Consider the following 27,604-nt stretch of genomic DNA (forward strand, 5'->3'; position numbering starts at 1 on the left):
TCAATTATTTTCTTTCCTTTTATTTTTCAATTTGACCATCTCTGTACAGTCTGAAAGATGAACATTTACAAAAGCATATTTAATATAAAGAGAAAATCAGAGTATTTGATTTTATTTCACAGTTTGATAGCAGCTCTTAGTTTGGCAGACCGCCCTCTTGGGTTCTCTTGAACATCTGCAGCCTGGGGAGTAAGCACTTTTTTCTGTATAGATGTCCACCTTGAGTTGGAATTTTCACTGAAGAATTCTTCCACATCTTGTTCTGAATAATTTTTTTGTCCTTGTCTTATCTTTTGTCTTATGTTAAGGTTGAACTTTTCTGAAACATCTGTTCCTTGAAGGAATCGTTTGATGATACGATCCTCTAGCGAATGAAAAGAAAGGGCTACAAGTCGACCTCCAGGTTTCAGAAACTTCTCAGCTATCTTCAACCCTACATAGAGTTCGCGGAGCTCATCATTCACAAATATACGCAAGGCTTGGAAAGTTTTGGTGGCAACATGTGTAGGTCTCTGAAGTAAGTCTTTTCGGGCATACAAAGCTCCAGCTGGAAAAGCACCTGTTATGGATTAAAGAAAGAGAGAAAGGAGATTAAAGTTTGGTCATCAAGTACATTTATACTGCTCTCCTGTACTGGAACCTGCTACCTTTTAGAAAAAATCTGGTAATTCCATAAACTTTTTGTACCTGCCATTAACTACTTTTGACATTAATCCAGTGATGTGTGCTGACTTTCAAGTAAAGGATACTTTGAACAATGAATAGTGACCTCCTCCCTTTATAATACATCTTTAAGACCTGTCCTTGAAAGCCTTAGTTACATGAGTAAGACCTGTTCAACTGAGCAGTCCTATTGTGGAATCAGGCCCTTTTTCTACAGAATCATTCACACAAACTGCACCTCAAATCCTTCAAAGAATTGAAAAATAAAGTTGCAAGTTAGAATACAAAGCAATAGCCATGAAACTGCGATAAATAAAAAGTATAGACAGGTTAGACAGATAAGATGCCCTAAAACTCTGCAGTAAAAATTAGTTTTCTATATCTTCATTAGAAATAGTACTCACTACATTCATATTTAGCTGTAGATAGACATGCATGCTTGGTTGCTTGTCTGAGATTCTTAAAACAGGTTATATAATTTATGCAGAAGCAGAAGCAAATATTAAGTGTCATCGTCTAGATTATTGTGCAATAATTCACAGAGGCGGGATTTAAATAATTATTCTATTTTAATTAAATGCAATTAAATACTTTTTCTAGTTTAAAGAAATAAGACTATTACTTATTAAACTTTAATGAGCAAACCATATACGGTATTAAAAGCTTAGTGAATCTAATTGTGATACTACAAAACTTGTGATACTATTTGTGATATCTAATTGTGATACTACAAAACTACTTTATCCACTCAATAAAACATTAAAAGGAAATATTATTTTCTTGTAGTGTATGAACTTCATTTAAGTATTTATATAATTACATTTTAATAAGAAGACACTGAATAGAGCTGGATCTCTAGCTTTCATAAATCCTACTTTAGAGACTTCACAGATTGATAATTTCTTATATATGAATTTGAATATAGTTGATTGTAGCTATTGCAGAAACTATAATTCATCCATCAGTATAGTACAGTGGTCTCCAACCTTTTTATGCCCAAGATCACTTTTTGAATCTAAGGGCAACCCAGGATCTATCCCACCCCTTCCCCAAAGCCCCGCCTTGCTCACTCCACGCCCCCTCCTCCCCCCAGTCGCTCACTCTCTTCTGCCCTCACTCACTTTCACTGGGCTGAGGTAGGGGTTGAGGTTCGGGAGGGGGTGCTGGCTCTGGGCTGAGGCCGAGGGGTTTGCAGTGTGGGAGCGGGCTCTGGGCTGAGCCTGGGGTAAGGGGTTGAGGTGCTGGAGGGGGGTGAGGGGTGCAAGCTGTAGGAGGGAGTTTGGGTGCAGGAGGGGGCTCCGGGCTGGGGCAGAATGTTGGGGTGCAGGAGGGGGTACAGGGTGCTGGCTCTGGGAGGGGGTAAGGGCTGGGGCTTGGGGTGAAGGAGGGGGTATGAGGTGCTGACTCCGGGAAGGGGCTCAGGGCTGGGGGTTGGGGTGCAGGAGGGGGGTTTGGGGTCCTAGCTCTGGGAGGGGGCTCAGGGTGGGGCTTGGGGTGCAGGAGGGGGTTCGGGTGCTAGATCCGGGAGGGGGCTCAGGGCTGGGGTGCGGCCTCCCGCCGGGCAGCACATAGCTCCGGCGACTCCCGGTCGGCAGTGGGTGCAGCAAGACTGAGTGTAGCTGCCGCTAAGGCAGACTCCCTGCCTACCCTGTCCCCACACCGCTCCTGGAAGGGGCCAACGTGCCCCTGCGGCCCCTGGGGAGGGGCAGGGGGGGCACATGACTTTGCGCGCTGCCCCTCTCTGCAAGCACCGTCCCCACAGCTCTACCTGCCTACCCCCCGCCACTTCCGCCCCCAGGGCCACGGGGCTGCGGTGGCTGCTTCCAAGAGCGGCATGGGCTGGGGTAGGCAGGGAATCTGCCTTAGTGGTAGCCACACTACACCGCCGTAGATTGCGATCAACTGGGAGATCCTCTAGGATCGACCAGTCGATCGCAATCGACCGGTTGGTGACCACTGGTATAGTACAACCAGTCTTCCTCTTTACAGTACAAAATGACTGTGTCACATATTACCACACACACATTATTTCCTGTTTGTTTTCAATATTACATATTTCTCATGGCAAATCTTTTATATAAAGATAATCATATGTTAATTAGCATTGTTTATGCCTAAATGGGCACATACAAAGAATCAAGAATACAGATTTATTATATATTACTAAGATCTTATCTTTATCGTCTCGTTATGTATTTAAAGTGTATAAATAAAGAGAAAAATGCAGGTTTAGATTATTTAAAGTTCATATTTTTCTCCTCATACCACATAGTAACTTCCACACAAGATCATGAATTTTAGATAGAAAAGAAATTATAAGAAAGGCAGGTTTATTACTATGTTTAGCCTAAATTTTCCATGGTCTCACAGTTCATACTTTGGTATTAGCGACAGTCTGCTTGAACTGGGACAAATGGTATTTGAAGGAAAGCAAGTCTAAAATCTAATGTTGAGTTGTCAGCATGTGAGAGAGTACTGAGGTTAAAAGGTGTTGTTTATAGGGCTTCTGTTCTTCCTAGATTATATTCTATGGATAAGAAATCTGGAAAGAGGGTCTATGTGAAGTAGCCATGCCAACTAAACAAAAAGGCATCCATTGGGAAAATGTCCCAATCAGATTTTTTGGAGGTTACCTAATCTGCAGATTTTGAGCTGAATTAAATAGGTTGAAACTATGGAAACCCCAGTGCATAGTATTTGATTAAACTGTATGTGGGTGAGACCATTGCTCTGTTTCACATTACCTGTTTGCACAGATAAGGCAAGTGACCGACTGACCTTGTATTAATTGCCTGAGGTTTACAAAAGGCATCCTTGCTGCATTCATGCTATGCATCTGCTGCTAAATTTCCAACCTTATTTTTTGATTATTCTTTGATTTTCTAAGATAGAAGGGTTAAGAAGGAACAGTTGATGTTGTTCCCACCTCAAGTAGTTAGATTGTTTCTGGTTAATGTGACAGTGTCACTGTGTGAATTTGTTGGACAAATAGCTCCAAATACTGCCAACTAATCTATATTGTCCACTGACTCTTGGAGGAATTGCACCATTCTCTTTACTATTCAGAAGACAAAGATGACCAAGGTAATATTTTCTGGACTTCTTTGTGGCATTATTCACCTTACAAAATTTAGCTTTATATCATCAGTCTCTATGCATGGGTAAATAAGGCTAATGAAGCCTGGGCTAAAGAAAAAAGCATATTAAATGTGCAAGAGAGTCTTAAAAGAGATGTGAATTTGAACCCAATTTACAAACCACTATGCCAGGTGAATGCAGAAGCCTGATTCAGGAAAGTGAAAGCAATAATGTTATTTGGTAAAGGGACAGAACTGTTCCTTGCAACTGGTTAATCCAAACTCCACATCCAGATTTCCCACTTCTTCTGAGTTTTAGGTTAGGAATCCCTAAATTAATGGCAGGAACTGAAAAGCATTTGGGGCTGCTTCCCCTTTGATACTGTCTGAACTCTTCGGGGATGGGCAGCCCATGATAGACACTGCACCCCAGAAGATTCTGGAACCCCATGTCTCAGGGACCTTGATTCCACATGTGAGAATATGCAGAGGCATTCAAAGAAGAACTAAGGGTTTGAGTGTATCCCTTAATCAAACTCAACATCAACTATAAAAGGGGGGGAAAGGATTTTCTGCTTTGTGTTATATGAAAAAAACAGCACTAGTTTGGATGATACTTGAAGCGCTGGCTCTGGCACAAAGGTATTCCCTACTGATAACTTTCTTTAAGAATTTAAAACTAATGGGGGCGGGGAGGAACCCTTTCCATCATCTCATGATACTGCACGAGGCACTCCATTCTTGATCTGGAAGAGAGGATATTAACTGGGGATAAGAAACAAAACAAACCCATACTGTAAGCCCACTCTTCTTTCCAAATTTTCTTTGCTACGGGTTGGAAACACCAGAGTCTATGAAAATAACAAAACCTTTGCATTCTGTATGCATGTGTAAAAAATGATGACTGGGCATACATGTAAAGGTGGAGAGAGGTACCATTTTTTAAAACTGTTGCACGTCTCACTACACATTTCTATCAACAATAATTACTTATATAGTGCTTTAGGTAAGTACAGCGTTTTACACACTAAGGCCTGATGGTCCATGGTTTCAGCTGTGTACTGTGGACTTCATAAACTAACTTCCCTCAAATTTCCATGGAGGACAGGAAACCTACTCAGCATTGTCCCCTCCGTGTTTTCCCATCTTCTCTTTTTCCCTGCACAAGGAGCCAACCTGCAGCTGTGAAGCATGTTGAAAACTGTGTATTTGCAAATGTGTGGGTGGAAATGAAGAACAGAGACAAAGGTTCTCAGGAAACAGCTGCATGCCATCCAAACCTACAATAATTTGCAGACTAAAATGTCTAAAGATGTAAACGCTAGATTGCACTACCTTTACAGTTGGGGTGGCTATGTGGTTGCAAGTGATGTCAGCAGCACCTTGCAAAGCTTCTTTCAGCAGCAGCTCCAGTCTGGGATAATTTCCAAGATGGTATAACATGTTTCTACACTACTGGCTCTGCTGTACATTCCTCTGGTAAGATTTGAAGGTAAGAAAACAGAAATTCTGCTGAGCTGTATAAATGATTACCTGAGACAAAGTGGGGAGTTCTATAGATTGAGGTGGAGCCAGAAATGTGGTCACTGGCTACTGATGTAATGTGCAGCATCCTGTTTAATATACATATTAGAGAAAGCAGCATTTTACCCACCCCCAAACACTTAGCAGCAACACTGTGATCTCATCGTTCTTTCCTGGCATGAACCAAATCATCTGATTTTTGCCTCTGGTAATGGAATATTTCAGCCATGCTCATTCTGTGCCGTGAAGAAACAGTAACACAATGGCAAGAAAACATATAATGTATGTCTGAAAAGAGTAAAGTGATAGCAAGAATGAATATCAGGAAGGACAAATGAGTTGCATCTACAACTATTTGACCTGCTGCCATAGGGTGACTATCCACTTTTAAAGGGGATGGGTCCAGTTCATCTGTGACTAATTAGGACCTCATAATGGGCATGGTAGAGGGCATCCTGCCTCCATAAAGAGCCAGGCAGTAGTTTGGAAGGAAGCAGCAGGAGGCACTGGTAGGAGTTCCCCAGGGATAGCTGCATGAACCTGGAGAGACAGCAGTAGCTGGAAGCCACTGGGAAGAAGAGACAGAGAAAACACGGAAGAAGGCTCATGCGGAGGCCCCTAGGTAAACCGGAAGAACTAGCTTAGCCAGGGACAGGCCGAACCCAAGAGCAAGCGAGTGATTCTGAAGGAATGCAGCAGAGGTAGGTCTCACAGGTGAAGGACCTTGTGGAGTGGAACACTGCAGGGAGCCCTCTCATAGAAGCACTGAAGTGAAGGTTGCAGCAGAACAGTAATAAGAAGCACAAAGAATGGCTAGCAGTGTGGAGGCCTTAGAATACAGACACAGGAATTAGGAGACGGGGGTCTGTTCACTCTAAGGTAGATGGCCTGGAGAATGGGCCCTGGAATAAGGGCAGAGGAATAAACTGGATGTCGACTCTCAGGTGGGCAACCTGAAGATGGCGTCTCTGGAATGTGGATGGAGTCCTGCTGCCTTTTAATCTGTTTTACTTTGTGGTTTGTGAATTGTCTCATTTTAAGGGACCCACTGAAGCCTAACAGGGCTTGAATGAGGCTCTGACTAGACTAATTTCTTTCCCGTATGGGGAAAGGTGATGATCAGTCTGATCTGTGATAGAAAGGATGGGCAACAAGGACACCAAGATTTGAGTAAGTGCCTATTAAAAAATTTCAAAGCTCTACAGGGCATCTCCAAAACTTGCTCAACACAAGTAACTTGAGCAAGAAGTTCCCCAGGGGAATTGCAAGTTTGCTTTCCAAATGGAACTCATGGTACAGTACTGAAACCATGTAATGAAAAAGAACTTGTAGGAGTTCTGCTTTTCTTGTGGTTTCCCTCATGTGTTCTCCATGGGACAACTTGAGTCAGAGAAAGACTTTTTTTTGCCTTGAGGAGCTTACACAATCTATGTAAGTCTAAACAAGCACAACACATGGCTACTAAAGCTGAGAAGAGGGAAGGGGGGAAAGACACTTGATGGATGAGGACAGGAAGATTGTTCCAGGCACAGAGGGCTGTGGAAAAGGACACAAAAGGAAGAGGGATAAGGCAGAAGAATTAGGATTGAGTTCAGAGCAAGAGAAGGAAAAGGGGCATGGGAAAGCAGAGATGCAGTACTTGTGAATAAGTAGCACACATACACTAAACCTGCACCATCCAAAAATTGATAGACTTGTTTTTATCATCCCACAGTAGCAATTTTGAAACAGTGTGTGCTCCATTCCTTTATGCATTAGTACATTTAAATAAATGAAAATATCAGCTAAGTAATTGTTTATATTATATTGCGATTTTGAAAGATACAAATAGCAATTTGGCATCCAACTTTGACTGAAAGTCAACAGTAGTCAGGGATAAAATTTTCAAAAGCCCCTAAGTGACTTAGGTGCACAGCTTTCATTGAAACTCCTTGGGACTTGGGTCAAGTCACTAAGGCAATTTAGAAAATGTTACCCTAAGTAGTTAACTGCCATTTTGGCCTTTGAAAAATCACACTGTGTGCACATACTGTAAAAACAAAAAGGTCTCTAATCTCCCTTTTTAGGGGCCAAAATGCCTGCTGGGAGGAAGTAATTGGGTGAGGAGAACTCTTAGGATGGTCAAAAGGCAAGCTCTCACAGGCAGCAAACTGATACAAAGGTTTCCGAAAGACTGCATGCTACCTCTCCTTATCGCTAATGCATCTAAAAATAAGTTTTGATTTGAAAATGAAATTCCTGAGCTTAATATTGATAGTAGTTTATCTGTGGAGAAAAGTGCTTCTCAATATATAATATAAAAAGATTGCTTTGCTAACCAAAACAAATATTGTTTTCTTTGAAATGAGCAACTAACAGCTACTAACACCATTAACTTGGTTAAAACACCTGAGGTATTATTAGATGAAACAGCGCGGTTTAAAACTAAAGATGGAGTACACCTGCAATACCATAGGACATGAATGTTTCTATAGCAATGCTCACTAGAATACAGAGATACTCTTCTTTCAATCTATACATTCACTAAGTCATTAGACATACACAGCTCCCCGCTTCCCAATAATACATGCCCTAGTTTCCATGTACAAATAAGCTTTTTCTTCAACAGAATTTATAGTTCCTGAATCAACCCCTCCCCCCCTTTCTTTTAATTTACAGCTACAAAAAACTTTAATTATACCCCAAGATTTCCTGAAATACTACAATTTTGTAGCAGGCCTTATACCAAGAATCTAATTTTCCAGTTGCTCCAAATACTACAAAAATAAAAAAATAAAAGCATGCCTACTTGCTTGAAACATTTAAAAACTAGGGTAAGAAAGCATTAACAAATACTGTAGGGAACAAATAGCAGGAGAGTGGACTAGATAAATCTAGCCATTTCAGTTCTAGTGTCTATTATTCTGTTAGCCGTGTACCACACTCTCTTTTTGGTACCATTTGCTGAAAACATTGCCAGTTGTGGATTCTAGGGCTAGGTCTACACTGGGGACGGGGATCGATTTAAGATACGCAAATTCAGCTACGCAAATAGCGTAGCTGAATTCGACGTATCCTATCTGACTTAACCTGCTGTGAGGACGGCGGCAAATCGACCGCCGCGGCTCCCCCGTCGATGGCGCTTACTCCTACCTGGACTGGTGGAGTACGCGTGTCGATTCGGGAATCGATTATCGCGTCCCGACGAGACGCAATAATTCGATCCCTGAGAGATCGATTTCTACCCGCCGATCCAGGCAGGTAGTGAAGACAAGGCCTAGGGCAGTGGTTCTCAAACTTTTTTTTTGCGGACCACTTGAAAATTGCTGGGGGTCTCAGCAGACCACTTAATCATCTTTCCAAATGTTGTTTGTACCATTAGCTAACTATTGTAAAGCACATATATATATATATATATATATATATATATATATATAAAAAAAAAATATATACTATATATATATATATATATAAAAACCTTAATAAAAATTTATGTTTTTTGTTCTACAAATAAAAGCACACAACTCATATTTTAATATCAGTAGTCTTACCTTTCTAATGCGATGGATGTGACCTCTCTCCCCTACCACGGCAGCCCCCGACCTGGGGCTGGGAAGGAGGGGGTGTCTCCCTCTCTCCCCCACCACAGCAGCCCCCGAGCTGGGGCTGGGAAGGAGAGGGGAGTCTCTCACACCGCAGCAGCCCTCGAGCTGGGGAAAGTCGCCTCTTTCTCTGGCCGCCACAGCCCTGCACATCCCAAATTCCCCCCGCCCCCTCTTCTCACCCCACTGTCCCCTGCTACCTGTCCCCTATTCCCCCCCGAAGGCCACCACCTCATCTTACATGTCCATCTACTCCAAGGTCCAGGCACCTAATTAGTGGAGCCACACCTGTGCGGCTCCACTAATTAGGTGGGTGGCCCTTCATTCTCTTGTGTGCGGCCGCCCAGGCGCGCACCTTAGAGGGAACTATCCATGGACCATCTGAATGGAGCTCATGGACCACAGTTTGAGAACCTCTGTTCTAGGGTATAGGCTCTATAAACAGTAATACTTTTGGACTCTATTCTGCAGAGCTGATTTTCACCTCTCAGAACAAAAAGCCACATTTGATATGTACCATAGAGTAGGATCAGGACTATAAAAACATTCTCTGAACTTGCTGATGGTTTGCTGGGGTTCGGTTCACTTCTGCTGCCCAGGGACTGCCCAAGTCCCAGAAAAGGCAACCTTGTAAGGATCACAATTAAAGATGGAGCCAAGCCACAGAATTCAGATAAAATTCAGATGCAAATCTGAACTTCTTTATAAAACGTTCTGGATCCACCCTCTATAGCGCATGCCATGAAGCTGGGGCAAGAGGTTCCAGTCTAATGTCTATTACAAACTAATCTGGATCTATGCTAAATTAAGGCATGATTTACTGTTAGATCAGTTCCCAAAAGTAAAATAATCATCCCAGCACTAGAAATAAGCCCAAACTTGAACCTTTTATCAGATGTTCTTGAACTTTGGTAGTTTGGGTAAAATGGAAACAGATTTCTAATCATATCTGGTTTTGGCTTCCTCAGCCCATCTTTATTGTATACTAGTCTAACTGAGCTTTCTTTTACACTCAGTTGAAAAAAAACAACAGCTTTATCTTCTATGACTATGTCATCAAAATATTTTGAGAATCTTTGTCTTTTTACTTATCTGCACTAACAAGTCTCCTACAAACGTTTGTATTATTTCAAAACTATTTTTTAAACCTAAATAAACTGGACACACTGCTATCCCCTGGGAGGTAAAGAAAAAGCAGAAGGGAGTAGAATAGGAATCTTAAGCTTCACAAATTTAGAAGTATATGAAAAAAGAAAGATGCAATTGTAGCCCACTTGTACCACTTTGTGGATGCTGCTGTAATTAGACAGCTTTTTAGCAAGACTTGATCTGATCTTGAAAACTAGTCTTTGATTCTGAAACTGAAATTTGGAGCAGGCAAATGAAAGCAGTTAGATAGCCAGCTACCAGATTGTGCTGGCATATATGGCAGTTAGAGATATATCTAAATTGTATCTATCTTGGATCTTATATAATCCCTATCACCATGATATTTCAATGCAGTATCTAGATACCATAATTTTTTCTGACAATTAACAGTGCCTATAAATATTTGCATGAGCAAAAAAAGAACCTGGTTTTGAAAATCAGGCCCTTAGGATAAAAATCTATTATAGTAACATAGGAAATAAAAATAAGCAAATACTGCCAACATATATTTTTTTCATATATAACACAATCCCCTATGGCATCTGTGGAAGACAATGCACAAATAGCAAGGCAGAAAATATGTTATAGTATGTAATACTAAAATTCAGTAAATCAGTAAAAAAAATATAGCCACATTACATCAGAAAGAGATACTTTATATTTGCCACATTGAGGCCAGAAATACAGCATTTTTACTATCAAACTTGCAGCTAATATTTCCTCTTTCAATTATCCCAGTTTTTTAATGTATTTGTGCATGTGTACATGTATATGCTTGTTTAACAGTAGCTGTGAGTTTAGTGCTGCAGCATTATTTAGAAGTGGATGAGTTTAGTGAAAATTGATGATGGGGATGAAGCTCAAACAAAATGTTTCAAGGAACTATGCATGACTAATCTAAGTTATTGTGTGATCTTCTATATGTGACCCTGACCTGTTCCCATCCTATTAACTCCCATTACCCTTATTTGTATGTCATGCCTGACCTAGACTGTAAGCTGTCCAGGGCAGGGTATGATACAAATGTTGCTGATGACAAAGTGAAAGGTGCTTGTCTAACAACTCTAGAGAAAAGGCCTCTGTTTATGCTCAGATCATGTACCAGCTGTATGTAGTGAAAAGACAGTTCAGTCTCCAAGCCCAATGAATCCTTGGTTTCTCTGCTGAGACTGTCAACAACTAATGAATGTTTTTTATGGTGGTCATTTTTTTCATATGGACAGCCATCTATTTGGAACAGTTGTTAACAATCCAAACTGGATTTGAATCAGCAATCCAGGGGTGAAAGGCTACAATTATCCCATTCTCAGTCCCCTGAGTCAGTAACGTTTCTGGAGTCAGGAAATCCTGTGCTTTTTGCTAAGTCACAAATGAAAACCATACTAACAGTAAAAGAAAATCTTGCTTGGTAACAGGCATTGCTATGTATAATAATATAACAAAATTTGTATGGGAAGTCTGTAAAACTGATTTCATTCATAAAAACATTATGCTTCTAGCTAGATTACTGATTTGAAATCCCAGCTGAGAGAAATTATCATTTTAGTTTTGGGATACCCTGATGCTACTTACACTTTTTAAAATCTAATAGATTCATATGTTAAAATGTATTGAAATTTTTAAGCTTGTGAATGAAATTAGCAATGTGCTGTGGCTGTCAATGTGAGGCATTAAAGTCCCCTGAGTGTATGAGAGTGGTGGAGTTTAAAAATTAATTCAGATCGTGCACCTGTTTGCTGGAATTCATCTGTTGAATTTGCATCACATTTAATAAGTTTCTGTGACGCAACTCATGTCCTTTTGTCTAGGCTCCCTTAATACAGTGTTAATTCACAGCCATCTAAAATTCAAGCAATATTACAAATTTCAAACTGTTAATTAAAGTCTGTGAACTTGAATAGATCTGGATAAAACTGGCTTTACCCACTAAGGGATAAACTTCTTTATCATCTAATCTCCAACTTCTCTCAAGTTAAATCCAGATGACTACATGATCTCACAATGATCTGTCAATGGGTTACAAATCTAAATGAAACCAAGCAAAATTAAGTTACTAGCTTAAGCTAATAGGTAACAAGGCATATCACCCACTGATATGAAATAAGAATTGTTGATCAGTAGAATAGAAGAACACTAAAGCTACATTTTAAGAGGTTCAACCCTTTATATTTTTCAGTAAGTTTTAATGTATATCTATTAACCTCCAAGTAGCTGTGGCAAAAATCTAAGACAGTGTTTCCTGTTCATCCCTGTGGACATGTTCATAACCCCCTCATTGAGAACCCATGATGTAAAGTATTTATAGAGTGCCTATTGCAGTAGGATATCAGTGTTTGAGACAAATAATTGTAAAAATGTTTTTTTTTGCTGACAGGGCATGAAGTTTGCTTGCTCTCAGGAAGAGATGATGGACACCATATATTATAAAAAGTAAAGGAGACTTCTGATGACATTTCAAAGTGAGTTTCATCAGGTGTTTAAGATCAAGAGTAAGATTACCTGTGGGCTACCAGATGTTTGAGATGGTTAGACATCATCAATAGCTTTATTGACTCTAGAGAGAGAGAGGGGCAAAACCTGCAAGTCTCCCTTTTTCCTACAAAAACTGCAGAGCCTCTGGTATTGTGACCTGCCCATTTACACAACCACAACACAGTTCTTTTTGGTAGCCTCCCAGCAGAAAGTTGAAGAAAATGTTTCACATTTACTTTTGTGGAACTGAATTCATGGGCACAACCGCACATGCCCTTCCTAGGTCTTGTATTAAAAGTTAAAGGTAAATAGCTTTCTGGTTTGGAACAAAATATCCACTAGCCTGTGGTGAATCCAAATTCTAGTTTTTAAATTTCTGGCTATTACCTGGGGCTTATCTAGGATCTGGTAAAAGATGGAGAACTGGTTAAAAGACAGGGAACAAAGGATTGGAATAAATGGTAAATTTTCAGAATGGAGAAGGGTAACTAGTGGTGTTCCCCAAGGGTCAGTCCTAGGACCAATCCTATTCAACTTATTCATAAACGATCTGGAGAAAGGGGTAAACAGTGAAGTGGCAAAGTTTGCAGACAATACTAAGCTGCTCAAGATAGTTAAGACCAAAGCAGACTGTGAAGAACTTCAAAAAGATCTCACAAAACTAAGTGATTGGGCAACAAAACGGCAAATAAAATTTAATGTGGATAAATGTAAAGTAATGCACATTGGAAAAAATAACCCCAACTATACATACAATATGATGGGGGCTAATTTAGCTACAGCTAATCAGGAAAGAGATCTTGGAGTCATCATGGATAGTTCTCTGAAGACGTCCACGCAGTGTGCAGCGGCAGTTAAAAAAGCAAACAGGATGTTAGAAATCATTAAAAAAGGGATAGAGAATAAGGCAGAGAATATCTTATTACCCTTAAATAAATCCATGGTACGCCCACATCTTGAATACTGCGTACAGATGTGGTCTCCTCATCTCAAAAAAGATATACTGGCATTAGAAAAGGTTCAGAGAAGGGCAACTAAAATGATTAGAGGTTTGGAATTGGTCCCACAGGAGGAGCGATTAAAGAGGCTAGGACTTTTCAGTTTGGAAAAGAGGAGACTAAGGGGGGATCTGATAGAGGTATATAAAATCATGAGTGGTGTGGAGAAAGTGAATAAGGAAAAGTTATTTACTTGTTCCCATAATATAAGAACTAGGGGCCACCAAATGCAATTAATGGGCAGCAGGTTTAAAACAAATAAAAGTAAGTTCTTCTTCACACAGCGCACAGTCAACCTGTGGAACGCCTTGCCTTGCCTGAGGAGGTTGTGAAGGCTAGGACTATAACAGGGTTTAAAAGAGAACTAGATAAATTCATGGAAGTTAAGTCCCTCCAAGTCCCTCTGGAGCATCTGGCATTGGCCACTGTCAGCAGACAGGATACTGGGCTGGATGGACCTTTGGTCTGACCCAGTATGGCCATTCTTATCTTCTTATGTTCTCAATATAGAACAGTGGTGGGCAACCTGTGGCCCGCACGTGGCCCATCAGGGTAATCCGCTGGCAGGCCGCCAGTTTGTTTACATTTGCACGGCCACCCGCAGTTTCCAGTGTCTGCGGTTCGCCCACCACTGATATAGAAGGTTTTGGGAGACAAGCTGTCTGTGGAGGGCCCATGAAACTAATAGGTAGTTTCAAGGACTACGATAGCATTGTTTGTCCTGATTTTTCTTGGCCACTCAAGCCAGCTGAGAAAAAGATGGGAGGATGTACATCCATTTTCCAGATAGATTCTTTCTCATTCAAGCAATGTCACATATTTTCTTGTTCCAGTGCCTTGCAAAAAGTGATTAGTTTCTTCTTGCTTTTGGAGGTGCAGTCCCCAATATCCTGAATATCAAGTTTTTAATTATCTGGTTGAGTTTTTATGCCTCTAGACAGAAGGCTAGATGGCTTAACCAATTTAATTGTACATGCATTTACCCTGGACATGAATCTTAGATACCTAGAGTTTCTTCTGTTCTATCTAGAGAAGGATTCTGTGAGTATGTTTCCTGACCCTCAGGCTCTGGTTTCCTGACAAACACTGCATGGCAGTCATTTTGTAGAAGGACAGATTTGGATGTCAGGTAAAGGATTAAACTACAGTATTGCTAATTGTTGTCAGTTCTAACCCTCTGATGTTCTGTTTTCTCTCTCATTTGGACCATTTACTCAGTGATATTTGTGCACCATAGGTGCTCTTCAACCTGATAGCAAAGCAACCACAGTGATCTGCATTGCAGGAGTCTCTGTGAGGGGATTCTTTGTGGTGAGGGTTTTTGTATGTTGACACCCCCACAACAATTTCAGGATAAGAGTAGGGAGAGTGAATGGAAAAGGGAGGGAGTTCTCCTGAAGATTCTACTTCAATAGGAGGAAGGCTCCAAGAGGTCTCATGTGTTGTAGGGCCCCTTGTGGCCATGCAGGAGACCATCAGAACTATAAGCCATGGAAGCTCCTAGAATTAGGTAGTAGAATTCCCTGAGAAGTGAGAAGGGCCCACTACTTTTATTCATCCAAACAAAGAAAAACGAGAAACAAGAAATAAAAACAAGAACATTAAAAGAAATCATTTAAAAAAATTCTATACCTATGTATACTATACTATAGTATTACATGTACTATTCTATACTATATGTAATACTGTTCGTTATACCTTAAGGTATAAACAATTAACGAAAGCTTAATAAGAGCCAGTCCTGAACTCCTTACTCTGTGCAGATTCACACTGAAATCCAGGGAGTTCTCCCTAAGCATAGACTGAAAGAATGGGCTAAACCAATTTTAATTACTTGCCTATTCTATATAGAGAGATGTTTGGTAAGTATATGTGTTTTGTACATGTTGGTAGACAGAAACTGTACTTATTAAAAGGAAAAATCCTGATATAAAATATCATTTGATAAATTTCTTTGGCATGCATTTTATCATATTGATATACCTGTCAAAACTACATAATGTACAGCAAGGGATTTAAAATGACAGAAGAAGTGGCAGTTAAGGCTATGATTCATAGGTAACCGATACAACACTGCTGCAAATTTGACCATTGTCTTTTACCTGGAACTGGTAATCTAATGTGCTGACACTTTTATTTAGGTCATAAGAGCTACAATATTAACTTGTATAGTATTTTTAAGACATACAGCTTATTAAAAATTTAACACAGCATCAGGGTAGCTGCTTTAAGTACATAAACAATGACATACTGTTTTAATTAACAGATCTAGAAAGAAGCATGTGTCTGACAAGCAAATTAAATCACTACCACTAAATGTAGATGGAAATGGCTACTTTTTAAATACAGAATTGTCAGATTTTATTTAAGGTTTATATATTATATATTGATCAACTGATCCACCTCTTTGTCATTACATTGTTTTCATATAGCATGCTTACAATGTGATCTTTCTACAGCAATAGTATCGTCATACTTCTTCCAGAGCTTTAATCATTTCACGTCTTTTATGGCTAAAGTTCAGGTGTATCTGATTTCACCATATAACTTGCCTAAACAGCCTATATTATTAAAATGGTGCTAAACCTTTCATTTGAGAGTTCTAAGATTACTTAAGAACTTCTCCATTATTAATAAGCCAACAGCAACCATAAACCAAAATTCATTACATTAGAAGATAGTTTCCCTAGCTACAGATACAAGAGTTTCACTCCTTTAGATGTATTTCTGACAAGACTAGGGATTCTCCAATGGAATTGTCTTAAGCAGCTACAGAAATTGTATTTTGGCTTGGAAAACTTTCATCATAGGGCACAGCTATGAAACAATTTCTGCCTGCAACAAAGCACCTCCTAGCTACATTCAGTTCAGGAGGTTTATGGTGAACAGCAACTAAGATGAAGTGTTTCATTAAGCCCTTCAGGCTGATCTAGTTAGCATTCACAAAGTGAAATAACCTACGCATCATTTTACTCTTCATTAGCTGGCTGTTTAGAAGAAAAATATGAGCTAATCTATTTTATTTCAGCTGTTGGGCAGTGTCATGGTACTACCACCCCCACACCCCAAAAATATAAAGTAGATCTGATAATTGAGGGCTTATCAACAGTAGTGATAAAGAATTCCCTCTGTGGTTGTCATTCAATGTTTCACCTTGGTGGGCAAAAATGATAAATCACTTCATGTAAAATCTATTATTAAACTAATCAGGAAGCCACAGTATATAAAAAAAGGGAGCTCACAAAACAAAACAACACAAAAAGCTGACATCAGAGAAGGATAGACAGGATTAGATCCTGCATGATTTCAAGAACAAATAGATCCCTCTGGGACTTTGGGGATTAATATTTTTTCTCTCTCAGACACTGTTCAGAATTAATGAGGGTACCTGCAACAATGCTGGCAAGCTGCTGAGTTCTGGTGATGGGGTAGATGCTGCGTGCCTGAACGACTGCTGAAGCTATTTTCTTGGCGTGCCTCTCCTCCCCGTATGTTCTCAGGATGGACGCAAGCGCCTGTTGATCTAAAGCATTCACAACATCAGCAGCGGTGGGCATGTCAGGATACCTACGCACAAGAAGAGCCAATTAGTTCACTGACGTCAGTTTTCATTGACAAGAGGTGAAGCTTCATAGCATTGAGACATAAAGTCAAACACACACACTGCATGCAAGTGCCTTTGAGGTTTTAAAATAAGAGAAAGCAATCCTGTGAAAACGGAAATAGCTTCTACCTTTTAAATCCCGTCTTATTACTTCAGATGGAGTGTCTTCCTTAACATTAATTAGCAATAAAGAATAGCTGAAACTTCAGGTACTACCATAAACTTTTAACATTAATGAGTTGACAAAGATTAGCTGTAGTTCAAGTATTTTTCTAAAATTGAAAGGCTGTAAGATTGCCTTTATTTAGATATCTTCAAAATATGAACTCATTTCTTATGTGTTGGTTTTAGTCATCTTGCATTATTTGTTCTGTTTTCCCACTCAGAATACAGAGGAACTAATCTCAAGGATCTTTCCCCTTACATGCAGTGCTATGAAAAATGATCCCTTATGAAGATAAATTTCCTGTACTGTCACTTAAAGGTATCTCAATTTAAATTCAAAAGTATTTTGAAAGAAAAGGATATTTGTAACTATCTACCAAAAGGCAAACAAAATATCCCATAGTCATCAATATTTCTTTCACCTGTACAACTTTCTTTATTGAAATCGTTCAAGGTCTTTGATATACACTGCATGGGTATTCAGTAATGTGCAGAGACTGCTCAATCTAATTCAACTATTTCACAGACTTGCCTTTTCTACAAAGGGACAGATAGGCAGAATATTTCTCAGTATTTTATTATTTCCCCACAATATCTTACAGAAAATAACCAAACTTAAGATACTATTTGCCCTGTATATTTATCCTCAACTGTACAATATATGCCCGTTTTATCCCAGTCATTCTTTATTCTTATCATGCAAGTTCATATACCAGCAAGGATATTTTAGTGGCAAAAACCTCAGGTTTACATTCCTTGAAACCACAGGCTTGAACCCAGTAAGATCTCAGCTGTTCATCCTAGAGTTGACTAAATTGCGTATCATGCAGTTTACTGTGTCAGTCTTTGAGATAGTTTCTTAGAAACTGAGGTACCATTGGCTATGTGTGAACATTAACAATACCATGGCTCATATTCTAAGAACACAAGTTTGTCCCACTATTTTTGGCCAGAATTTCCCATTCCCTTATAGGTGTGCAGCATGCTATGTCTCAGTTAATTACCATCATCCATACAACAGAGGTGACTGCATATTTGGTGTTTTCTGTAATAAGGCATATTCCCCATGAAAGGCACTGGGTCCCTTCGAGGTGACAGTTGCTATATACATAGAAAACATTACTATTTATGATTAGCATTGCATTCCACCTTCCAGATTATACTCAGCACTGACTCTAATCGATTAAATATAAAGTTTTTTTTTTTACTACTTGTTAATTTGAGTATAAAGTAAGTCATTCTGATGTGCTTGCTATGAAACATAGAACAACGTTAATGAATTGCTTACAGTAAGCATGCAAGTAGTGGTAGAATATTTAATGCCTTGAAAGCAGTGTTGCCATTGTAATTTAATTGACAGGCTCACTGCCGTTTCTTTGTAGAGGTTAGCACATGCCCATCTTCAGAGTAGCTACCAAGGTTAAAAGAAATCTGTTAGAACTTTATTTATACTTAAGCATCCTCATTTCACCTAGATGATAAACTACCTTCTCAGTTACAATTTCATTTATATCCTACATCATGGTCTGCTTAACAAAATTAAAGATGCTTGTTTTAATTATTGTTATTATTCATTGCTTTTAACCTTAAGTATGGAAAGCCTAATAGTCAAATTCTGAGCTTCCACCACTGAAACCCAGAAGTACCTTCACTTTATGCTGGAGTAAGCGAGATTGGAATCTGGCCCTAAATCCTGAGAACTAGATGAGCCTCTATGGCAAAAGAACAAAGCTGATTTATTATGTATGTGCAGAGTTAGATGTGGGCGTGTGATGGGAATTCTGCAACCTAAAAAGGAAATTAAATTCAGAGTGTTGTTGAGAAATTGATTTCTTGTTGTGAGAAGAAATGTTTGATCAATACATACCTGCCACTATCCATCCTCATATCCAAAGGGCCATCCTTTCGCAGGGAAAAACCTCTTTCAGGAGTATCAAGCTGCATAGAGGAACACCCAGCATCCAAAAGAACTCCATCTAGCATTCCTGGCTCTACTCCAGCTGAGATTAACAAGGTTTCTGCTTGGCTAAACTGCCCTAGAAGAGCCTGAATCTGTTTCCTATAAGAGAATCACAGATAAAAAGTGTCAATCTGAATGTTAATAGTGCAATATTTCTTCCCTTTTAAAGTAGGAAATGAACAAAAAATTGGAGTAAAATTTGCCAAACCATATAAGTGACTTAGGCTTCTCAGTCCCATTTTCAAAACAGACTCAGGAATTTAGGAGCCAAAGTCTCAATGACACTTAGACACATAAGTCACTTTGAAAACAGGACTCAGGCACTTTTCAAAGTTTTACCTTAGGACTAGTTTTCCTCTCAGGCCAGATTTACATTAATGCAACTCCACTAACTGCAACAGAGTTACTCCAGTTTTCAACTAGTATAAGTGAGAAGGGCCCACTACTTTTATTAACCCAAAGAAAAATGAGAAACAAGGAATAAAAACAAGAACATTAAAAAAACCAAACAAAAATCATTAAAAAAAATTCTATCACAACAAAAATTATGATCACAGTTCCTTACTACTAGAAAAAAGGGAACAAACAAATATTACATGAAGGTTATTTGCCCACACACAAGCACTCTAAATATAAAACTGTACAATACACCATTAAATGCGTATACTGATGTTCAGCATAATAGGAATAGGATTTCATAGCCTTGAAAAACGTGGTGATTCATTTGATATACCTACTCAGACATTCAATATTTTAACTTACATTTAAGACAACTCTGAGAAATTTATCATTTACCCCCAGCACCCTTTCCAACTAGCATATTAATATCATCCAAAAACCAATTAGACATGTGACAAAGTGAGAATATCTATATTATTTGTTATGAATATGGTGCATGCCTCTGTGTGTGAGTTTATGATGGGTTACTTCCTATGGAGTTACATCAAAAGTGGTTGTTAGAGGAACAAGCAGGAAAGGTAAAACAATGGCGAAGGCTCATCCCAACAAACACTCAAACATCATAGCCAAGAAAAGACTCCTCCACTCCAACTGTGGTGACATAGCTGTTTTGCTAGGGCTGAGATGACAGAGATCAAAGGGAATGGTAAAATATTAGAATACCCAGGGTCTAGAAAAGAGTGGAAATTGAGTGAGTGGCCAGAGGTTACTCAGAGAGTGTCAGAAAAAACAGACAGAGACGGGGAGCCTGCTGTGGACAGGACAGTCTGTTTCTCCCAGCCAGAGATGGGGGTTAGCTATGCTGAGAGAAACTTGCAAAAGCTGGCAAGGAAAGATTAAGGATAAGTAAGATCCAGGCTTAGGGTTAGGTTTATACTTTTTTATTGTTTTTACCCCTTGCTGAATGTGCTCTGTACCTTGGGAGGAAGGAATAAATAATAGGGCTGTCAAGCGATTAAAAAAAATTAATCGCAGTTAATCATGCGATTAATCGCACTGTCACACAATAATAGAATACCATTTATTTAAATATTTTTGGATGTTTTCTACATTTTCAAATATATTGATTGCAATTATAACAGAATACAAAGTGTACAGTGCTCACTTTCTATTTATTTTTATTACAAATTTGTACTGTAAAAAACAAAAGAAATAGTATTTTTCAATTCACCTCATACAAGTACTGTAGTGCAATCTCTTTATCATGAAAATTGAACTTACAAATGTAGAATTATGTTCAAAAAATAACTGTATTCAAAAATAAAACAATGTAAAACTTTAGAGCCTACAAGTTCACTCAGTCCTATTTCCTGTTCAGCCAATCGCTCAGACAAACAAGTTTGTTTACATTTGCAGGAGATAATGCTGCCCGCTTCTTTTTCACAATGTCACCTGAAAGTGAGAACAGGCATTCTCATGACACTGTTGTAGCGGATGTCACAAGATATTTACATGCCAGACGCGCTAAAAATTCATATGTCCCTTCATGCTTCAACCACCATTCCAGGGGACATGCTTCCATGCTGATGACGGGTTCCTCTCGATAACAATCCAAAGCAGTACGGACTGACACATGTTCATTTTCATCATCTGAATCAGATGTCACCAGCAGAAGGTTGATTTTCTTTTTTGGTGATTCGGGTTCTGTAGTTTCCGCATTGGAGTGTTGCTCTTTTAAGACTTCTGAAAGCATGCTCCACATCTTGTCCCTCTCAGATTTTGGACGGCACTTAAGATTCTTAAACCATGGGTTGAATGCTGTAGCTATCTTTAGAAATCTCACATTGGTACCTTCTTTGCATTTTGACAAATCTGCAGCGAAAGTGTTCTTAAAAATGAACAACATGTGCTGAGTCGTCATCTGAGACTGCTATAACATGAAATATATGGCAGAATGCAGGTAAAATAGAGCCGGACACATTAAATTCTCCCCCCAAGGAGAATTTAATTATTTAATTTAAATAAACACTTTTTTTTTTTTTTTTAAACGAGCATCATCAGCATGGAAGCACGTCCTCTGGAATGGTGGCTGAAATATGAAGGGGCATATGAATGTTTAGCATATCTGACATGTAAATACCTTGCAATGCCAGCTACAGAAGTCTCATGCGAACGCCTGTTCTCACTTTCAGGTGACATTCTAAATAAGAAGCAGGAAGCACGGTTTACATTTATAGAAGATAAACTTGTTTGTTTTTGCGATTGGTTGAACGAGAAGTAGGACTGAGTGGACTTGTACGCTCTAAAGTTTTGTATTGTTTTGTTTATGAGTGCAGTCATGTAACAAAAAAAAAATCTACATTTGTAAGTTGCACTTTCACAACAAGGAGATTGCAGTACAGTACTTGTATAAGATGAAATGAAAAACACTTTCTTTTGTTTATAATTTTTACAGTGCAAATATTTTTTATGAAAAATAATAATATAAAATGAGCACTGTACACTTTGTATTCTGTGTTGTAACTGAAATCAATATATTTGAAAATGTAGAAAAACATCCAAAAATATTTAATAAATTTCAATTAGTATTCTATTGTTTAACAATGCGATTAAAACTGTGATTAATCACGATAAATTTTTTTAATTGAGATTAATTTTTGAGTTAATTGCATGAGTTAACTGCGATTAATCGACAGCCCTAATAAATAATGCTTTGTTCTGAAGACACTGTTTTTGAATTGCTTTAATCAACTCACTAGTCACAGGTCCCTGAAAGAAAAGGGTTTGCAGGTCCCAACCACAGATGGGCCTGATACATTAAGAGGCTGCGGCCCAGTGACTCAGTCCCAGGTGGCTGGACCATCCGGTACCACACCGAGTGAGGTGCAGGAAGCCAGTCCTGTCACCTAAGGGGTGCAACTCAAGAGGGATTAAAAGGGTGTTAAGTGCAGTTTGCCCTGTAACTGTGAAAACATCATTCCTCTTCTCTACAATTATCCTGATGCTGCTTACTCAGGCTATTCTACTCATATTCCAAACATCTAATCTTTTAAAAGGTTGTTTGCCAATCTTATTTAACATTCTTGAAAGAATTTCTATTTAATTTAAATCTTCTTGAAAGACTGTTACCTAAAAACAATGGCTTTAAAGAATTTCTAATGATGATTTACATAACATCTTACGTCCCAAGGAAGTTTTTTGTTTTGTTTTATAAGAAATGCTCTGTAGAGATCCCTTCACACAGTGAAATGTAATCAACCTGGAGTGACGCTTGGCAGCTGTATAACAGCATACAATATTAGGCAGCAGTTTAGGCTATGTCTACACTAGAGATCTTACAGCGCACTGCTGTACCGATGCAGCTGCGCCGCTGTAAATTCTCTCGTGTAGTCATTCTATGCTGACGGGAGAATCGTTCTCCTGTTGACATAATTAATCCACCCCAACAAGTGGTGATAGCTATATCAGCTACAGTCCCAAGATATTAGAGAGACAAGGTGGGTGAGGTAAAATCTTTTATTGGACGAACTTCTGTTGATGAGAGAGAGACAAGCTTTTGAGCTACACAGAGCTCTTCTTCAAGTCTGGGAAATGTAGTTAAAGCTAAATAGAAGGTGGAATACATTGTTTAGCATACATAGTTAACACCTGTTTCAAAGGAGCAATCAAGAAGTTACGTGCCTTGTGCAGTAACGATGGTTCTTCGAGATGTGTCTCTCTATCGGTGCTCCATTGTAGGTGTGTCTGCATCCCTGCGCTGCTGATCAGAGAACTTCAGTAGCAGTGTCCATTGGGCCAGCACATGCACTGTCTCTCCTTGAGCTGCACCATGAGGCTAGACAGCACACGCGGGCTAACCCTCCTCAGTTCCTTCTCTACTGTAGAGTCAAGACAAGAACTCCAAAGGGGAAGGATGGGTTGTGGAGTACCCACAGGGACACACATCTCTAAGAACCATCATTACTGCACAAGGTAACTACTTCTTCGAATAGTGTCCCTATGGGTGCTCCATTGTAGGTGACTCCCAAGCAGTGCCACTTCTAGATGGCCGGGACTTCAGAGTCCGGTCAGTTACTGATGACACCGTGGAGCCGAAGATGGCATTGGAGGTGGAGTCCCAAGTGATTGCATAGTGTTCTGCAAAAGTGTGGACTGACACCCACGTCACAACTCTACAGATCCCTGAGACAGGGAAATTCTTGAGGAAGGCAATGGATGAGGAAACTGATATTGTAGCGTATGTACGAATGGTATCTGGAGGGTTTTGTAGCAATGTGTGGTATAGTTTGGGACCCACTTGGACAGTCTTTGGGCTGATATTCTGAACCCTGGGATCTTTCTGCCATGGAGAGGAAAAACCTAGGGGACTTCCTGAAGGCTTTTGTCCTATCCAGGTAGAAGGCCAGGGCTCTCCTGAAATCCAGGGTATGTAATATAGCCTCACTGTTGTCTCGGTGAGGCTTGAGGTAGAAGATTAGAAGGTGAATCAACTGATTCATGTGAAACTGAGAAGTTACCTTAGGGATGAAATTTGGGTGTGGTCTGAGGGTAACCTTGTCTGGAAAAAATACCATGTAGGGAGGGCTTATATCTCTCCTATTCTCATGACCAAGGTAATCACTACCAGGAAGGCCTTTTTCATTGATAGGTACGTCAGCGACTAGTTGGGTCATGGGTTTAAAGGGAGGCCTAGTCAGTCCTTTCAATACCAGGTTTGGGTCCCACCTGGGGATAGGAAGTTGAGATTGTGAAAAGGGGTTTACTTGAGGAAACTTTTAGTAGTTGGGCATGACAGCGCTGAATACCTCTCTACAGGTTGGTGGAAAGCTGCAATAGCCACTAGGTGGACACAGAGAACATATTCACAGTCCGGACTGTTTTAGGGTTAAAGCATAGTCTAGGATATGTTAAAGTGTCGCGGAAGCTGGGGAAGATATGTTGGGACATGCACCCAATGAAACCTGGACCATTTATGTCTTCATCAATGATAATGGCATAGAAAGTACACTTTGTGAACGATACCAAGCTGGGAGGGGTTGCAAGTACTTTGGAGGACAGGATTAAAATTCAAAATGATCTGAACAAACTGGAGAAATGGTCTGAAGTAAACAGGATGAAATTCAATAAGGACAAATGCAAAACACTCCACTTCAGAAGGAATAATCAGTTGCACACATAAAAAATGGGAAATGACTACCTAGGAAGGAGTACTGCAGAAAGGAATCTGGGGGGTAATAATGGATCACAAGCAAAATATGAGTCAATAGTAACACTGTTGCAAAAAAAAAGCAAACATCATTCTGGGATATTGTGATAAATGAAGGGAGGGGGTAGCTCCCTTTTATGGACCCCCAGCCAGCCAGTAGCTATAAAATCCCTCTTAGTAGCTGTTCTCTAATTGCTGTACCTGTAAAGGGTTAAAAAGTCTCACTGCTATGCATAAGTAAAAAGAAGTGAGTGGGCACCTGGCCAAAAGAGCCAATGGGAAGGCTAGAACTTTTTAAAATTGAAACAAGACTCCCCTTTTGTCTGTCTGTGGTTGTTCTTCCGGGGAGAGGCAGACAGGGCAACAGCTATGCTGTAAAAAGCTTGGGGCCAGATATGAAAAATCATTGGTATCATACCTAGAAACTATTCATTTGAAACCCCAGATATGTAAGTAGATCAGGAAATGTCTAGGAAGACGCGATTAGGTTTATCTCTTTTTATTTCTTTATGGCTTGTAGACTCCTCTGCGCTAACCCCAGATGCTTTTGTTTTGCTTGTAACCTTTAAGTGAGACCTCAAGACGGCTATTCTTCATGCTTAATCCTTGTAGTTACTCTTTTAAAATCTATCAATAGCCTGAGTTTCCAGATGTATGTTTTTTTTTAAAATAAAATTTACCTTTTTAAGAACAGAATTGGCTTTTTGTTTCTTAAGAGGTTTGTGCACATGTTGTTTAATTAACTGGTGGCAACAGCTGATTTCCTTTTTTTTCTTTGTTTCTCAGCTCTTCCCGGGGGGGGGGGGGGGGTGGGAGGGGGGATGAAAGGGCTTGAGGGCCCTCCACAGGAAGGAATTCCCAAGGGCGCCTTCCTGGGCTCTCAAAGGGGTTCTGCACTTGGGTGGTGGCAGCATCTACCAATCCAAGGTCAGAAAAAAATTTAATCTTGGGATTTTAATACAAGCCTGGAGTGGTCAGAATTAATTTTTAGAATCCTTGCAGGCCCCCCACCTTCTGCACTTGGAGTGCCAGAGCGGGGAATTAGCCTTGACAGATGTTTTAGCAGGAGCGTTGTAAGCAAGACACAAGAAGTAATTCTTCTACTCTCTTCCTAATCAGGCGCTGATTAGGCCTCAACTGAAGTATTGTGTCCAGTTCTAGGTGCCACATTTCAGGAAAGATGTGGACAAATTGGAGAAAGTCCAGAGGACAGCAACAAAAATGAGTAAAGGTCTAGAAAACATGACCTATGAGAGAAGATTGAAAAAATTGGGTTTGATTAGTCTGGAGAAGAGAAGATGGAGAGGGGACATGATAACAGTTTTCAAGTACATAAAAGATTGTTACAAGGAAGAGGGAGAAAAAAGGTTCTCCTTAATCTCTGAGGATAGGACAAGACACAATGGGCTTAAATCGCAGTAAGGACTGTTTAGGTTGAACATTAAGAAAGTCTGTGAGAGGAGGTGTGGAATGGCCGGGAAAGAGATCGGTGGACATGTCACAAGCTGTGACAGGTAAGGGTACCAGGTGTGTCTTGGCCAAGTAAGAGCAATCAGAACAACGCAAGCTCTGTCCCTTTTTATTTTCAGCAGGACCTTCAACAGTAGAGAAAGTGGAGGGAAGGCATAGAGCAGTGGTTCTCAACTAGGAGTCTGGGGCCCACTGGGGAGCCACGAACAGGTTTCAGGGGGTCCACCCAGCAGGGCTGGCATTAGATTTGCTGGGAGCCAGAGCAGAAAGCTGAAGCCCCACAGCCTGTGGCTGAAGCGGAAGCCTGAGAAACAGCTTCAGAGGGTCCCCGTGGTGTGAGGCCCCAGGCAGTTGCCCTGCTTGCTATCTCAAAACGCTGGCCCTGGCTTTTATAGGCAGAAATACAGTTGTTGTAGCACAGACAAGCCGTGGAATTTTTATAGCATGTTGTGGGGGCTTCCGAAAGAAAATGGTTGAGAACCCATGGAGTAGAGAAGGTCCCTGTTGCAGGGGAGGAGGACAGCATCACCTCAGGAATGTTGTCCTATCCCCACTCTGGAGCAGTAGCATGGACTTCTTGTTCAGGTGAGTGGCAAACAGATCTGTAGATGGTGTCCCCTATCATCTGAATAAATCGTGAAGTACTGACGGGTGTATCTCCCATTCATGGCCGTGTAGGAGTTTGGACTCAGACTGTCCGCTATCAAGTTTTGAGGAGGTATGCCGCGGACAGTGTAACGTTGTGGGAGATGCACCAATTCCATAATCTCATTGTTTCTGCGTATAGGTAGGGCGATATGGCTCAACACTGCCGACTGATGATGTACGTACAGTCAATGTTGTCTGTCAAGATCTTTGTGTGCAATCCTTTGATCAGTGGGAGGAAATGGGCGTGGTCATTCCTGACCACTCTCAACTCAAGGAGACTGATGTGGAGGGATATCTCCACAGGTGACCATTTGCCTTGTGTCATGAAACCATTGTGATGTGCGCCCCAGCCTATGAGTGATGCGTTGGTGGTGAGGAGCAATGACTATGATGTTTGCAAGAAGGGGGTCCCTTTGCAAATGTTGGCTGGGTCTTTCTACCAGTTTAAGGAGTTTCTGATCCTGGGGGGAAGTGATAATGGTTTGTCCAACTTGTTGGTCTGTAGATTGGTCTGAACTACATTTGGAGACATCACATGTGAAGCCTGGCATGAAGTATCATCACTGTGCCTGCTGCCATCTGTCCCAAGAGTTGGAGGCAAAGCCTGGCCGTTATTGTGGGCTGCTTTGAACGGTGTTGAAGGATAGGAACCTGTGTTGATGTAAGAGGGCTTTGGCTTGTAACACAT

The 27,604-nt window shown here is 40.2% G+C and overlaps 1 protein-coding gene across 1 annotated transcript; it reads right to left on the reverse strand.

Moving 5' to 3' along the window:
- Nucleotides 1–27,604, reverse strand: LOC112103267 (probable methyltransferase-like protein 15). Its single transcript, XM_029911544.1, has 4 exons — nucleotides 27,408–27,604; nucleotides 19,101–19,292; nucleotides 16,853–17,031; nucleotides 1–559 (listed from the first exon to the last, which is right to left on the reverse strand). The coding sequence occupies exons 1-4, from the start codon at nucleotides 27,602–27,604 to the stop codon at nucleotides 117–119; spliced, it is 1,011 nt and encodes a 336-aa protein (XP_029767404.1). The 3' UTR covers nucleotides 1–116.

Source organism: Terrapene carolina, unplaced genomic scaffold (assembly GCF_002925995.2).
Source record: "Terrapene carolina triunguis isolate 2854851 unplaced genomic scaffold, T_m_triunguis-2.0 Scaffold96, whole genome shotgun sequence".
NCBI classification, from domain to species: Eukaryota; Metazoa; Chordata; order Testudines; family Emydidae; genus Terrapene; species Terrapene triunguis.